At 31.9% G+C, this 16648-nt stretch overlaps 1 protein-coding gene across 1 annotated transcript in view; it reads right to left on the bottom strand.

Annotated features, from left to right (window-relative positions):
* LOC124354396 (uridine 5'-monophosphate synthase) overlaps nt 1–12657 on the bottom strand; it is a 38946-nt gene extending 26289 nt beyond the window's left edge. The window contains exons 1-4 of the mRNA XM_046804818.1: nt 12257–12657; nt 7812–8072; nt 3954–4076; nt 1481–1592 (exon numbers count right to left, since the gene is read on the bottom strand). Coding sequence (XP_046660774.1) covers nt 1481–1592; nt 3954–4076; nt 7812–8072; nt 12257–12397 — 637 coding nt within the window. The 5' untranslated portion in view covers nt 12398–12657. The remainder of the gene's footprint in view (nt 1–1480; nt 1593–3953; nt 4077–7811; nt 8073–12256) is intronic.
* Between the last annotated feature and the right edge of the window lie 3991 nt (nt 12658–16648).

Genomic DNA, 16648 nt, shown 5'->3' with positions numbered 1-16648 from the left:
CAAACCAGTTTAGAAATAATTATTATTGAATTACAGTTAACAGTTTTTGTAAACTTTTATTCAGTAAATTTGTTTACAGTTTTAAAAATATATTTAAAATGTTTTAAGCACTTACAACACCAAATTCTACTATTAAACTAACTAAATAATAGAGCTCACTCAAGTTCTGTTTCAATTCAAAGCAGACGACTTCTAACACATGATAATTTGTGAATAAGACCATCAACTACAATATTACTGAGGAGCAGTGATAGTATACACCCTGCGGCCAGACCTTCTTATTTGAGCTGTGATCCTAAGGAGTTGAGATTATATCACTCTCCTTCACATCAAGGAACTTATCAATCTACATATTGGGGAAGGGGGGCAGGCATATGTGGTGAGCTTTAGTGCACAAATACATAGATTCGATCCTGTCTGCTGCTGTCGACTAGCATAGTGTGCTTTAGTGCAAAATGTATGGATTCAATCTTGACCTGCTCCAGTTGGTCAGTGTGCTATACGCAAAAGTTTATGGGGTTCTATCCTGACCAACTGGAGTGGACTCGTGTACTGTGCTTTGGTACAAAAGTTCATGGGTTCAATAGCAGAGAATGGGACTCAAATAATGAATGGATACAGCTCCTAGGAGTGAGTGAATTCCTTTATTGGAATTTAATATCACTAAACACTAAACACAATATTCATGTAATACATTCAACGAATGTTTATTCATTAACTTACTAGCAGTTACCCACGACTTCGCATGAAATTTTCTTCTGAAAAACAGGGAAACCATGGGCATATTGTTTTAAAATGAAATTCAAAATACTTTAAAGATAAGTAATCGTCACTGAAAGATATTTCAATCTCATGAAATTTTATATTTAAATTTAATGAGTAGTGTTTTGGGGCCTCGGAAAGTAAATGAGTTTTTACAAGCACCTATGAAATAACTTGAATTTCTTTCCAATATTTTATTGAATAGCTCCAACAATTTCAGTAAGAATTAAATTATTTTAAGTCAGTGTGAAGGAATCCTAAAGTTTAAGTCCTTTTTTTAGTTGACATACTTATGATGTATAAATGATGCAGCTCTATATCATTTTGAAAAGGAAGTAGGCATATTAAGTACACATTATTTTAGTGTTTATGGTTAAGGTGTTGCAATCGATTTTGGGTGGAGTAACTTAAAAAAATATAATAGTCACAATCCTTCAAGATACCCTTCCTGAAGACAGAAAAGGTACAAAAACATTTGTTGGTAAAATTAATTGAAATTAATTAGTTGAAATGAGAAATTATAGACATTTGAAATAGTAATTTTGGGTCTTTATATAATCAGGCCCAATTGAAAAACACAAGAGAAGTACCAAATTCATGGCTTTTGCTGGGAGTTGATGAATCATTCAGGATATCTCCTTTTATACATATATAGATTGCTAATAAATTTACAAATTTAATTAAAAGTTTCATCTACAAATAAAGGTTACTCAATCACCACTTTTTATAGGTTCTCCTCTTGGATCCAACTGGTTCTGCTGGACATAGGTTTGAATTCTGTTGATGGTATTGTCATCAATCTTCCCGGCTGCCTTCAGATGACGCAGTATCTAACACAAATGGAAGAAGCATCTCAGTTTTCAATGGCTAGACAATACTTGTAATTACGTTCATTCAAATGCCACAATATTCTTAGGTGACATTTAATTCTGATAATTTGAATTTAAAAGATAAAAGGAGGAAAAGAATAGCACCAGAATAGCAATACTTAAAATAAGATACATAACAATTCAAGAACTACATTTTAATCATCTCCCATAGCAACCAAACGCTATGTTGTCAACTACTTTTTGCTGAATGTGTACCTTAGTAACAAGCATTTACACGTACAGATGGACATTATCCCTTTAATAGTTGACCTCTAGATGTTTCAGCATTGTAAAATACCAAGACCACCACAACTGCTTTTACACGCTTAATTATTAAATTTCATAACTTTTGTAAATATTGTGCTATCACCTAAGTTTTTGTGTTCACGAATTCTAAGTTTGAGGTGCAATACTCTCAAAAACGTAAGTTGAACCCAAATAATATATCATAACTTAAAAGTACATATTGTTTTGAGCATATAACAAGAGTTGCATATTCTACAGAACAAGCATAAATAATTTAATTTTAGTAAAATTCAAAAGTTGTAAAAATGCCACTCTAAGGTGAAAACATATTATATTACTACAGAAACAAGCAAATATCTAATATTTTATTGTTAAAATTATATTAACATTAATAAAATATGTATACCAGGAACCACCAGAGAGTGCAGTTGGCAGCAAAACATTGCCACAAAACCTCCGTCTGATACGGCATGGTGTGCTGTGGCCGACAGACCGTTGCCACAGTTGTACTATACAATCCTCAAACTAACACTGATACTGAACATTGAAATCTTATCAGTATAAAGATAAAGGCTCAACAAAAAGTTATTAAAAATGCTATGAGAGTTTCCTATATTATAGTTTAATAATGTTATTATAAACTAACCATTGAATAAAACAAAAATAAATCGCCCTGTCAGCTAGTCAGTGTAAAGTGCTTGCTTATTTACCATACAATATATACGACAATCTTTTCAGATGAGACTATTTAGGCCTGTATTATAAACATTTTTAAATGATTACTAAGCATTGTTTTTTAATATATAATATGATATGCCACACTGTGTTGCTTAAATTGAACACTAAATATATTGCTTGATTGTAAGAAATTACCCAAAATTATAATATATAATTACAATTTTAATTTATCAAATAATCCCAATTTTCACTAATTATTACAATTGTAAAAAAGTAAGTTAAAGAGTATGAATGAAATTAATATTCTTACCTTTACACTTGTATAGGTATTATTTATTCGTTCTTAGGAAGCAATACTGTAGCCAAAACCTCAGAATCATTATCATTTCCACTTTCTGCCTCACTCATACTTGTGTCGAAATTATCTGCCAATTTTATTATTATTATTATTTGCTCTATAACACTTGTGCAGACACATTCCTTTTCAAAATCAGCTTGCTGTAAGACTTCTGAGTGAAGAACTCTGGATTGCCAGTCTGCTTAAACCATTTTGTCCAGAGTGTCATGAATAAATTTCTCAACGTCGTTTGTTTTAAATATCTTATTTTTTGTGATAAAAACAAGTGATGGACGGTGATACAAACAGTTACTTTTGAATTGTAGAAGAAAGTGTATTCATATTATAAAAATACTTGTGATGCATGATATTCTCAACTGCTGCCAGTTTAAATATTTAAATCACCCAGGTGTGAAAATAATCATACATAAAAAAGGGATAAATTTGGCTTCCAATTCCAGTTATCAATATCAGATGCTATCATCAGTTTATCTGACTCTGAACTGACTGCTTTGGACCAGGGAGATGCAGCCAGTGGCCTGTTCTATGACCTCCAAAAGGCTTTTGACTGTGTTGATCAGGAATTATTATTAAATAAGTTGGAACACTATGGTGTTAGAAGAGTTCCTCATAAATGGTTTAGGACCTTTCTGAGGGGCTGCAGTCAGGCAGTGAAGATTAGTCACAGTAGTGCTGGCTTTTTTATTTATTTTTATGTATTTTATGTCAAAAACCAAAGGTCAATGACATAAAGTTCCACGCAGAGCCACTATATGCTCTAGGTACCGCACACATCGAACCTCTATGGCTCATTGCAGTCAAAATAACACTTATTAAACAAACTGACAATTAATAATTATTCACATGTTTTTTTTTTAATTGTAAGAATGGATTGAAATATACATCAACTATACCTGAACTGCGGTTTTTATGACAATAGCATTAGAGTACAAATCTAACTACATCAAAATGGTTATCTTTTTACTGCTTGATGACATTTGTGAAAAATTGTCCTTACAAAATCTTGAACTTCCCAAGTTTTATCAGGATTGGATTCTTACCTGAGTGAGCGTCATGAGAGGCTTCAAGGAGATCCCCTGCCTTGCCAAGTTGCCAATGCCTCCTTGCTCCCTGTCCAACACTGCCACTACCTCCTTCACTACCAACCCTTCATGTTTCAGATCCTGTTAGAAATATACCTCAATAGAATTTACAGTAAAAAACAGGTTAGATTGAGAAAGTATAAAATAAACAAACATAACATTAACATTAAACATTCTTTTTGATAATAACAAGGTGTCTGGAATGCAAGTAACCCTCTTGCTGCACAATATTGTCATTACTCTGAGTAGATGTACTTATAGTACATCATCTGATCAGCTCCACACTGATGCCACTACAAAATGACTAGTTTTGTACTTACTGTGGTTGTCTAAAATGTTTAAAATGTTTTCACCGACTGTAAGACCAGGTTTGCCATTTAGCTTTTTCATGTAAGGAATATCAAGGCAGCAGAAATATGTCGTAAAATCACGGATATTTACAATGAAAATGCAATAAGAAATGGAATGGTGCTAAATTAATTAAACAATTATATGAAAGGTAGAGAAATGTCCATGACAAAAAAAAGTGTCATTTACAGGAACAAATGGTGATCAGAGGGTACCAGAATTGGTAAAAATTAATGTAATAAATAGTTTAAGGTACAATACGATAGTTCTCCCACCCACCTCATAATTTACTGTTCATATAAATTATTAAGCTGAATCAATGTATATAAAAGACTTTATGTGGTCTTGTAAGTGGTTGACAATGCACCTTACTGCAAATTAAGATTTATGGCAAATAAATAATTTATTTTTTATACAATTACTTTGTTAACACACGGCATTAATACCATTGTGTGTATGGTATGGTTTTGTAGTGCAGTTGGTTTTATGTTGAAGAAGTTGTTGTTTCTTGAATCAGTTATTACTTCTTTTTGTATAATACAATTCAAAACTTATTTATTTTAAATTATAAGAGTATATAGCTATTAATAATTTATTGACAACACCCTAAGTAAAATAAAAGCAACATTTTTTAGACTACATAAATTTAAAACTTTTTACGTTATGTAGACAATATGAATGTGTGTTGCATTTGTTTCTCTGTACTCTTGAAGTTAGATATTATGCTATAGAAGTTAGACTGTTTTATAAACTTTTGAGACTAATAAGATATCTACATAAGTAGTTTTTAAATACAAATTATTTAAAATATTTGAGAATTTCTTATTAAAAAATATAATTAAATATTATAGCTGAGATATTATTAAGAAGATGAGTTTAAAAAAAATGTGAACAAGAGGTTTTAGACATTGAATCTTTATTAGTGAATTTAAATGCCATATTTTGGTTGTTTATGACAAAACATATTCAAAATAAATATGTAATAAAAATGATGTTGTTATTAAGAATAATGCATTTTTGTAAATCTTTGACTAAACTCCTTCCAAAATGTTAATTAATGGATTAACTTAAAGATACCAGATTTACTAAGAAGAATCAAGGGTTTTAAAACTCCTCTTATTTAGATACTGTATTACAACAGTTGAAATGTTGAAGATAGCCTACAAAGACGACGCTATGGGGAAAACCCAAGCTGCTTCAAATCACAGCAGGCTTCAATTCGACGTTCCTTTTGAAAGTCAGTGAGAGCATGAGGCACAAACTTGGCAGCAACCCTTTTCATGTTCAAATCTTTGGTTAAAATCCTTTCAACTGAGCTCCATGACAGCCCACTAGCCTATGATATTTGCTCGATAATCTGTCGTCGGTCTGCAAGCACAATTTCTTTCACTTTCACAAGATTTCCATCTGTTTGGGAAGTCGATGGTCGTCCAGAATGAGGTTTGTCCTGAATTGACATGTCACCATTTTTAAACCGAGAAAACCATTTGTACACTTGGGTTTTCCCCATAGCGTCGTCTTTGTAGACTATCTTCAACATTTCAACTGTTCAGCGACGTTTTTGCCAAGCAGAAAACAAAATTTTACAGCTACACGCTGTTCACTCAAACTTGCCATCATAAAAAACGGCACGATCGCAAAACAGCACTAGCTAAAACTATTACTGCACGGGGACAGAACACGTCATGTCAACGCAACAGGAGACACTGAGCTGGCAGATAGCAGCGCTATAAGAGCCAAGTGGCGAGAATTTGTACTACGCAAGCTCCGCCTACGGCAGAGCTATTCCGGCAACTTTGGGGTACCCCCTCATATAAAAGAAAATAACACAATTATTTTTATTAATTTTCCTCTTATATAATATTTAAATCTATGTGCCACATTTGGTTTCTTTAGCCTCACTATTTTTAGAGATAATAATTTTTTTATAAAAAATATAAAATGGTGGCTAGAGGTTAAACAAGACATTTCTCGATCTATGTTTATATGACATTTATTGTTTAAAATTATAACACTATCAACCACAGAAGTTTGTGAACTTCCTGCATATATCCTAAATAATACATTGTTTCTCTTGGAGAGTATGCAGTTCACAAAAAACCTATTATGTGGCAGAGGCATGCTTTTTGCTTATCACGGTTGGCTGGGAAGTATTTTTAAATTACCTAAATTCCATGGCAGGGGGAGAGGGAGACCATTACTCTCGCCTCGCACATCTGATATTCTTCCTTGCGTGTTGTACAGAGCCGTAACCAAACATCTGTTGACTGCCAGTGGCATGTGTTAAACTCAATATGACGTCACAAATGTGTTTACTGTATATCTCGTTATTGTGTTTTTCTTGTTAGGATATTGTTCACGTTAATTGTTTTATCTTGTGTTATAGTAAATTGTAGTTGTGTTGAATTCAAATTATACTATTATAACAACTATTATAAAGTACTTGTTATATTAAATTATGCTGGTTAAGTTTAAATTATAAAATAAAATAATAGACAAGACAAGAAAAGTGTAATAATTGGTAGTTAAAATAATTGTTCAAACTTGCTATATTGTAACATGCATTTGAATTTGGGTCAAATGGTCAGTTTTGTAAATAGTTTATTTGTCAATAAAAAGGCTAGTTTTAATTAATAGTGACAAATTGTGTACAAATTGATTTCAAAGGAATCTGCCTTTTGCAATCACTCTCATCTTTTTATATCTCAATGCAATGAGCGTACAAAGTTATAAGAAGTATACAACATTGAGGGAAAAATTGTAAACACGATAATTACTGTCGTCCTTACATTCAGACTTAACAGAGATATTATTAACACATTGCTTGGTTGAGGTTGTTGCCAGTCTTAACCAATAGAACATATCAAAATGGATGTCATTTGCATTGAGATCAATTTTTATTTTGGGTATTTTATAGATGGTGGCAGTTAAAAGTTTTAGAAGTATACAATTAAACTGTTGTACAACAGTGTCTACAAACATGATTTTAGATTAATTGTAACTAAATTAAGTTCATGTTTTTACAAAAGAATTTATACACTTATAACAATTTTGTTTTGTGAGGTTTCAAGATTATGAAGTTTAAAAGTTTTAGAAGTATACAATTAAACTATTATTGAATATGTTTACAAACATGATTTCAGATTAATTGTAACTAAATTAAGTTCATGTTTTTATAAAAGAATGTATACGCTCATAAAGATTTTGTTTTGTGAGGTTTCAAGATTATGAAGTTTAAAGTGCTAGGACTATATTAACATGCCAACATTGAGAGTTATTGTTGCATCAGTGCTACTCAAATTAAACGTCTAAACTAATAATGCATCTTCAGTTTGACATTACAAGATGAAAGCCACATGTGAAATACACCTTTTATGATCTAACGAATAGGTTGAGGTGTTGGGCCACTTAGTTCAAATTTAAATTCCCAAATCCAATTTTCACAATAGGTTTAGTAGGACTACTTACGTTTACTGTTTCCAAAATACTGGAACCAGTGGTGACTACATCCTCGAATATAATGCACAAATCATCTTTGCTATAAACACCTTCGATAAGCTTCTTGGTGCCGTAATCTTTTGCTTCTTTCCGTCTTATCAACATCGGTAGATCAGCTTTTACTGCAATCAGTGTGGCCAGTGGAAGTGCAGTGTAAGGCACTCCGCAGACAACATCGCACTCCACACCCTCTGACTTTGCGAAGTCCCAAAGTAGATTGGAGAGAGACTCCTGCAATTAAATATTTAGTGTCAGATTTCATATAAATTTGACCAGCGATGGTGCTACCAATGCCATGACATCATCACTAGTTTCAGAATTTGGTTTTTAAACTTTCTGTGGCAGTACTTACAGATAACAAATAATAAATATATGTATTTAATCAAATATAATTTGTTATTCTAATAAAGCATTGTGGTTTGTGTCCCTAAGTATTTTAAGAGATTAAAACTATATAATATTATAACATATAGCCTATAAGCTTACAAAAAAATTTGGCTTTCTTCTATGTTTAGATGAAAGGAAGGTTACTATAGACAGCTACAACACATCTGTCCTATATAAAATTCACCTATACTTTTGTAAGGTCTTTTTATTAATTTTACATTGAGGAACTGCAAAACTTATAAAAATCAGGGTACATTTAAGGAAATATGATGGACGCCTGCAGGGTCAACTCTGACAACTGCAGCTTCATGGCCTTGAATTAGATGTTTAAAAGTTATTAAAAACTGTCTCTCAGACCATTCAGAATTTTGCAACTTGACCACTTTTTAACTTAATTGAAATTGAACACCTGTCCACTGAAAAAAATTGCAACAGGCAGTACAAACATAACGACCATGCAGTTAGCAATCCAGAGATGGAAAATATTACAGTTACTGTATTTTCCTTAAGCCTGCAAAAGAATCGCCTAGGAGATTAAAATACAAGGATAAAGCTTTCAGCCCAAAAGAAAATTAATGTGTTAAACGTCTTGAGAAAAAAGCAAATGATGAGACTATAACTCAATAAAATAACAAGAGCAAGACTACTGGGTTGTAATCAATAGTAAAGGGCTTCAGAACAGTATTCTTAATATCTTAGTATATTCGGTTTTAGTTAAATATTTTATCTGTAAACTGCTATATCAGATGTGGTGTGGCAGTTTAATATTACAGATGGTACAAGTGCAGATCTGGAAAAAATTACAAAACTTTTTAGTGACTATTTTATAAATATAGCAGACAAAACCGTCCCACTAATCTTTTGGGCTGGGTCTTCGGGTTTGTTAAACTTTATATATTTTTGTTCTTGTAGATCCCAGTGTAAATAAAATAATAATCTTTATCAATGATGTAATCCTTTTTTACAATTTTCACAAAGAAGAATGATATGCACATACAGTAGACCCTGATTTGAATGTGTATAGAAAGTTTTTATCGAAATCTTTACCTAAGTTTCTGAGGTACGGTCATTTATAGATTTTTTTTTTTTTTTGCATTTTGTCTGTGAAATAAAGTACATTTTGTTCATGAAAAACGGTATTTTTAGTTTTAGAATGTATGTTAACCCTTTCCGAGCCAATGACGTTACTAGACGTCATGCCTAAACTAGCGCTAAAAGCCAACGACGTCCACTGACGCAAAATCAATTTAAAAAAATATATTATTTAAAAGCATTTCTGGGTAACAAACTTAGTAAAAACTGTTAAACAAGTTTTATTTAAACAAGGGACAACCGTTTGTGTCTATTTTGAAGGTCACGGCACTTGTTCGAGCAGCAAAAAGGCGGGCAGCCGGATGTTCATAGTCTCCCGAAGAGCCAACGACGTCTATTGACGTGCACTCAGTCTGCCTGTAGCCTTCCGTGGGGTTAGGTGTTTATTCGCCCTTCCATTTTCGAACCGCGTATTTATCTTTTCAATTTTGATGTTAATCAATATTTTTAATCAATGTACAGTGTAGTTTATGTATTATTACGTGATGTCAGAATGTCAAAATAAAATTTTTTCAGCGAAATTATGATTTTACCATTTTTTGGCTGTAAATTAACAATAAAGAGTGAAAAAAATATGGTACTTTGGGATTATACCGACCACACCCAGACATGAATCGTTATTTGACATTTTGCTTCTACTGATTACTAGATTAGCGTAGAACAATATTTTGTCAATATAAAACAGGAATTGTCTTATCGCAAACCCCTCCCCATCCTCAGACAGAGGTCAAAGTCGAGCGGTCTAGTAGATAACGTGATTGCAGAATCTCGCCGCCCGTTCAGCTGGTGCGTCGCTTTGTACTTCCGTGTTTTACCCGTACATTTCTCCAAATACAAAATTCAACAAAAACAAACATTACCAAACAAAAACTAAACTCTTTATTGAAAAAAACATTTAAAGCTTGTTTTCGTTCTTGATCACACTCCGCCACCCAAAATGCAAGTGCCTCCGGCCATCAGCGCGGGTGCTGCCGAAGTCCACGCTGATGTCAACGAAAGAAAACCATCCCTCGAGATAGTACCTATCAGTAAAATATCAAATTCTAGAGGGGCTGATCAGAAATATAAATTAAATTGTAATGGAAAGGCAATTATGTACCGTGCAAAAAGCTTAAATAATCATGTGATGCTGCGCGGCCTGCCGTAATCGGGATTCTCGAGAAAGATAAGATAACAGCGATAACAATACCAATCACAATACCTGGAAATGCTTGTAATTTTGTAATTAAAGAGTTGTTTTTTCGTTCTATCATGTTTGTTTCTATAAATTTATATTTTTGTGTTCTTCATACGGGTGTGGTCGGTATAATCCCAAAGTACCAAAAATATTTTGTCGCTTTTTTACCTCTTATGTTATAAGAATTATAAAAACAAATTGGTTTTGATTTGTGGGAATTTTTTTATTTTTAAGGTGTATGGCTCTTAGGAGTAGTTTTGATTATTTATTTGTGGCTCGCTAAGGGTTAAGTAGATTCCCTACATTATGTTTTGTATTTGTTTGTTTTGTTTTCAAATAATAAAATTAATTTAGTTTTGTTAATTGAACTGGTTCAGGAACTAGGTTAGTGGTAGCAGCATTGCAGCTAAACCCTTCTCATTGTTGTCTTTAGATTTACTATAGTAGGATCTGAAAACACACTGTGCCAGTACTTAAAGGTTAGGTTTTTCCTTTTGGAAAAACAAAGGGTAGAGTACGATAAGCGGACTCGGTTTTTTATATCAAAATTGGCAAAAAATATTACTTAATAATAACCACTGATATAATCAATCAATACTGATTAATTATTTTTAACAATTAACTTAAATAATCTATATCAACAGCTGTAAATACTTTCAAATAATACACCTAAGGAAATATTTCAATTTTACATAAGTAAGATTTGATTATTAAAAATGGCAGTCAATTTTAGAAAACTACACGACATTGCTTTGAAAGATGATGACATGTTTTACGTGGCTTCAACAAGTTGGACTCGTACCAAAAAATCCATTATATTAAATTTGTGGAAAAGAAACAGGTAGGGTACGATAAGCGGACCCGGTTTTTTATATCGAAGAATGTAATCATCGATACCTTTTATCTCAAATCCTAGACTACCAATAGATATAAAAGTGTTTGTAGTCCGCAACAACAAACATAGCCTTTGTTTTAAATTAAATGTGAATTTAATATTAACAGTGATCAAATAAATTATTATAACCAAAATTAGGAAAACTGAAGACGACCATATTTACCTACTCCTCTCACAGTTACCTACATTTGTTTCTTCCCACAAATTTCACATAATGGGTTTTTCGGTATGAGTCCTACATGTTGAAGCTACGAAAAACATGTATTATCATCTGTCAAAGCAATGTTTTTTTTTTTTTTTTTTTTTTTTTTTTTTTTTTTATTGACTGCCATTCAATAATCAAATGTTACTTATGTAAAATTGAAATATTACCTTGCGTGTATTACTTGAAAGTGTTTACAGCTGTAGATGTAGAATATTTAAGTTAATTGTTCAAAGTAATTAATTAGTATCGATTGATTATATCGATGGTTATGATTGAGTAATATAGTTTGCCAATTTCGATATAAAAACCGGGTCCGCTTATCGTACCCTACCCAAAGAAACAACTAACTGTGAGAGGAGCAAATATAGTTGTCTTCAGTTTTCCTAATTTTGGTTATAATAATTTGTTTTATCACTGTAAATATTAAATTCATATTTTAATTTAAAACATGATTGTTATTGAGGACTATAAATACTTTTATATCGATTGATAATCTAGGATTTGAGATGCGAATATTAGGTATCGATGATTACATTCTTCGATACAAAAAACCAGGTCCGCTTATCATACTCTACCATACAAAATGCTGAAATATAGCCTGTCACCAAGGAATATTTAACTCATAGCTATAGGTTCCGTTAGCCTAGTCTATTACTCACCATAACTGTTGGATAAGATATCATCATTCTTAAATCAAAATACACAGGAGAGTTGACACCAACTTTCATTTTAAAATCTCCAAATTTCAAAGCACCAATTTGGTACAATTGAAGACAAAGATCTCTAACTCTGGATTCCATGTTTTAGTGAACAATTGTCAGATGAATTAAAGTATATATGATTTAACTATAAAATAAGTAAGCTTAATAATTAAAGTCTACTAAAAATTCGACTGAGAATTCTATCCTTTCAGTTCCAGCACCTATCCTGCTTCTTCCTAGAGTTTCTCTTTCTCTTTACGCTGAACCTTACTTACTTTAACCTTAAACTTAACCTTAACCTTAAAAATTACACGATCTTTAAACTTTCCCTCAACAAGTCAACATGTGATGATGCGACGTGTTTTCATTTTTCTATTTTTTTATAGTACAGACAGTGATGATAAATTCAAAATAATCGATAGTTACGTTTGGTGACTTTTGTGATTATCAACTTTTCATTGTTAATTAAGTTACATGACGATATGGTTATAATACATATATGTAATATATAGTACTCTTTTTTATTCTGCTTACTATTTTAAGTAGGTATTACATGAAATAACGTATTAATTAATTTTACGTCATGTGATATATTATAGGCTTGTTCTTCAATTCACTCATGATGCACGATTGCGAGATGTTGAAGTTTTCAAATGTGCAATTTCGAATCTATAATTAATTTAATAAATTTGGTATAACAGTACATGTTTTTATAACTACCATATTTTAAATAAGATTTATATGTATTATGAAAATGCTATATATATAAGTAAATGCGTAAATTTTTAGTATTGGCGATTCTGTATTGTCTTCTTCCACTTAGCCCTTATTGTTTTGCTCGTGCTTTGTTATTTGAAATAACGGTGGAGAATCGGTACTTTTGCCATATTATGTACAAGTTAATGGGGTTATTTCTTAATACTATTTATTATTAACTTTTTTGTTGTGTGTACAAAGTTAATTAGTTAAACGATGCGAAAGAAGAACTAGAGAAAAGGCTTGGAGGACATGAAATTACTAGAACTAATTGGGTCCTTAGCATGAGTAAAATTCTTCACACCTTAGGTTCTACTCTGACGGGGATCCAGATCTTGAAGATTAGAACATTTTTAAGCTTACAAGAGTGTGTAACATTTTAAAATATAAGACCGTTTGGAAGACCTATATTCAATACTATTAGTTCGGGCGTATTACAGTCAAGGAGATTTTACAATCTATATACTTTAAAAGATATAAGCAAATGATAAGGCTATAACTCGATAAAATAACAAGAGCAAGACTACTGGGTTGTAATCAATAGTAAAGGGCTTCAGAACAGTGTTCTTAATATCTTAGTATATTCGGTTTTAGTTAAATACTTTATCTGTAAACTGCTGTATCAGGTGTGGTGTGGTAATATTCAGATGGTACAAGTGCAGATCTGGAAAACATTACAAAACTTTTTAGTGACTATTTTATAAATATAGCAGACAAAACCGTCCCACTAATCTTTTGGGCTCTGGGTCTTCGGGTTTTTTTTAACTTTATATATTTTTGTTCTTGTAGATCCCAGTGTAAATGAAATAATAATCTTCATCAATGATATAATCCTTTTTTACAATTTCACAAAGAAGAATGATATGCACACAACCAGACACGTTAAGTCTGGAGTATTTTATGGATAATATTTATTTTAGCCACGTTACCTAAACCGGATTTATAATTTTAATTGCTTGCTTATAGTTTTCAATATTTGATTATATGTTTCAATGAAGGCTTGTCCTGTGTTATCCTGTGACTAAGTCTTTGAGTAAAGTGTATGTAAAATCAAGAGTTTTGCGCGCCTACAACAAGATGGCGGCCGCCGGAGATGGATCAACCTAAGTTTATGTAGTGGCAAGCGTCAGAACAACCTACCCTCGCTCTTAGCACATCCCTCACTCATTCAATACCCGGACTCTATAGACATACTCCACGGACCACGTATTAATGCTGATCAATCGAAGTCTATCATGTACTGTACTTAAAATTTTATAGTTTTTTTATATTTTCTCCTTTATAAAATTATGCATAACTCGTGCGTTGTGTACAGCTGTGTCAATAGATGAAAAATAAAAGGAAATATCGAACAGGGGTAAGTTAACTATATTTAATAGATACATCTCATTATTGATAAAAGCAATGTACATAGGTCAATTATCACGAGGTTAACTAAAAAAAAAATGGATTCGTTATAATGTATTTTAATTGACTACAGGCCAAACAATATTGTTACGTTAATATATTACCTACTACATGTTCATAATACTCAAGCGACCGAAATAAACTTGTTCCATGAATCTTTACACATATCAAAACAAAGTAGGTTACTCCATTGAGTATAGCTAGAGTGTTTTAGACCACATGTATAGTATGTATGAATATGATACTATACAAATGAAGATTCATAAATATTTGAACTAAAATCGTATATTAATGTTTGACTCTTTAAAATGTAGATGTAGTATTATCAATTCCCAAAATGCATCTAATTAAAACATCTTAGGTTGATTTTTTAATCATTCATGTGCATTATCCATTATTTTATGCCTAAACATTTTATTTTGAGACATTGAAGAAATAAACCTCTAATTATTTATACAGAATGGAACCGTATTGGATTTAAAAACCTGAGTATGAAATATGTTCTTTATTTATAAATATAAGATTCTGGAATAGTAAAACTCGGGAAAACTTAGTACGGCATGCTTTTAATTCAGTTTAAATTTTAGCCATTAAATAAACATTTTAATTTATAAGGAATTATAAAACTTTCAAAGATAAATTTGTAGACTAACTAGGTTGTGGTGTTATATGAGTATATTGTCAACAAGGCCTGGCATGGTTGCAATAAGCTAATCAAGTAAGACCCCAATCGATATATTAGCGCAAATAGTAAACTTTATCACAACTTCATCAAACGAGACTTGCAAACAAGCCTTGAGTGATTGCGATTTTAATAGTTAAATTAAAGTAGTTGATTTACGCATGTTTAATATATGATTTATGTTACACAACGATGTTGTGAAACTGAAGTTAGATGGGGTTTTATAGGACGAAGTTTCCTGTATAGACTTACATATAAATCAGCTTAGCTGATTTTCCATAAACTATAGAAATTGGCTATCTTTTTATAATTTAGCTTGTTACAGTATAGATGTGAACTAATATGTTACTTTGATTAGGAATAATAACTATATTTGACTTTTAGATGGTACCATTAGTGTCCTTGACTTATCACCTTCACTCATGCAAAGTTTCAAAACTTTATCTTTACTCTAAGTAGACTAGATCATAAGTTATTTGCAACAGGAACATTGACATTTTGCACCATACTGAGCTTAGTTTTGTATATTTCTTGCCTACGACAAGATGGCGGACATGGCTACAGCTGATGTAATGCCAATTATATAGGCATAGTCCATATATTGGCCTTATGTAGTCTATGGTCTAAACCTTTACAGTAAATCAAAAGTTCAAAACGCTTTATACTGATTAACACGTTTACTCAGCACTATCAAACGATCTGATCGATCCAACTGTTGCCATGTTTTTAATTGCGTTGCAAATATCCGTCAGTTGCCAAAAATGATCGTAGAAATTGTTATCTATAAGGATAAGTGCACTTATAGCACTTGCAGGCGTTTCCAGGAATATTAATGAATATTAACGGAATTTTGTTTCACTTTCATAGCGCACAGGTTATAATATTGTACTCGGCACTTCCACTGTCTGTTTTATATTCTCCTCGCGATTATAGAGTAAAAAGGAAAGGCTCAAATAAAGACTTCAAATTAACTTATAAACTTTTGGCCGTGGGATACAGGTGTTGTGTGGTTACTGCATGGTTAATTTGAGCAAGGGGGTAAGGGAGGTGTAGGTCAAACCAGGATGACGTGACGTACGTCACAGCAGCAGACACAGTAAGCATTTTTGATTTACATAGGTTGATGTGATCTGCCATTCAATGTTCCAACATTATGGTACAACACAGTAAATTACAGTATATCATGGTACAATATCGTACAAATACTGTAATTGTATTATTGTTGAATACAAACACATCACCTATAATAATTATATGAAAAATATAATGTATGATGCTCATAGTTTTATACGCTCATTTACAATAGCATTGTTACTCTTTTAATTGAAAGTATACTTGTGAAGTATACAGGTGGATTGTTTCATTACTTAATAATAAGCAGCGTTTGCAAATTTGTACATTTAGATTTTCATTAATTTTGTACACTGAAGGAAGTAATTAGTTGTATGTTTGCTTGGTGTTTTATATTACAGATACATATCAAACATCCACTCCTATAAGAACAA

Source organism: Homalodisca vitripennis, chromosome 2 (genome assembly GCF_021130785.1).
Source record: "Homalodisca vitripennis isolate AUS2020 chromosome 2, UT_GWSS_2.1, whole genome shotgun sequence".
In the NCBI taxonomy this organism is placed as follows: domain Eukaryota; kingdom Metazoa; phylum Arthropoda; class Insecta; order Hemiptera; family Cicadellidae; genus Homalodisca; species Homalodisca vitripennis.
This window is presented reverse-complemented; position numbering and strand designations above follow the sequence as displayed.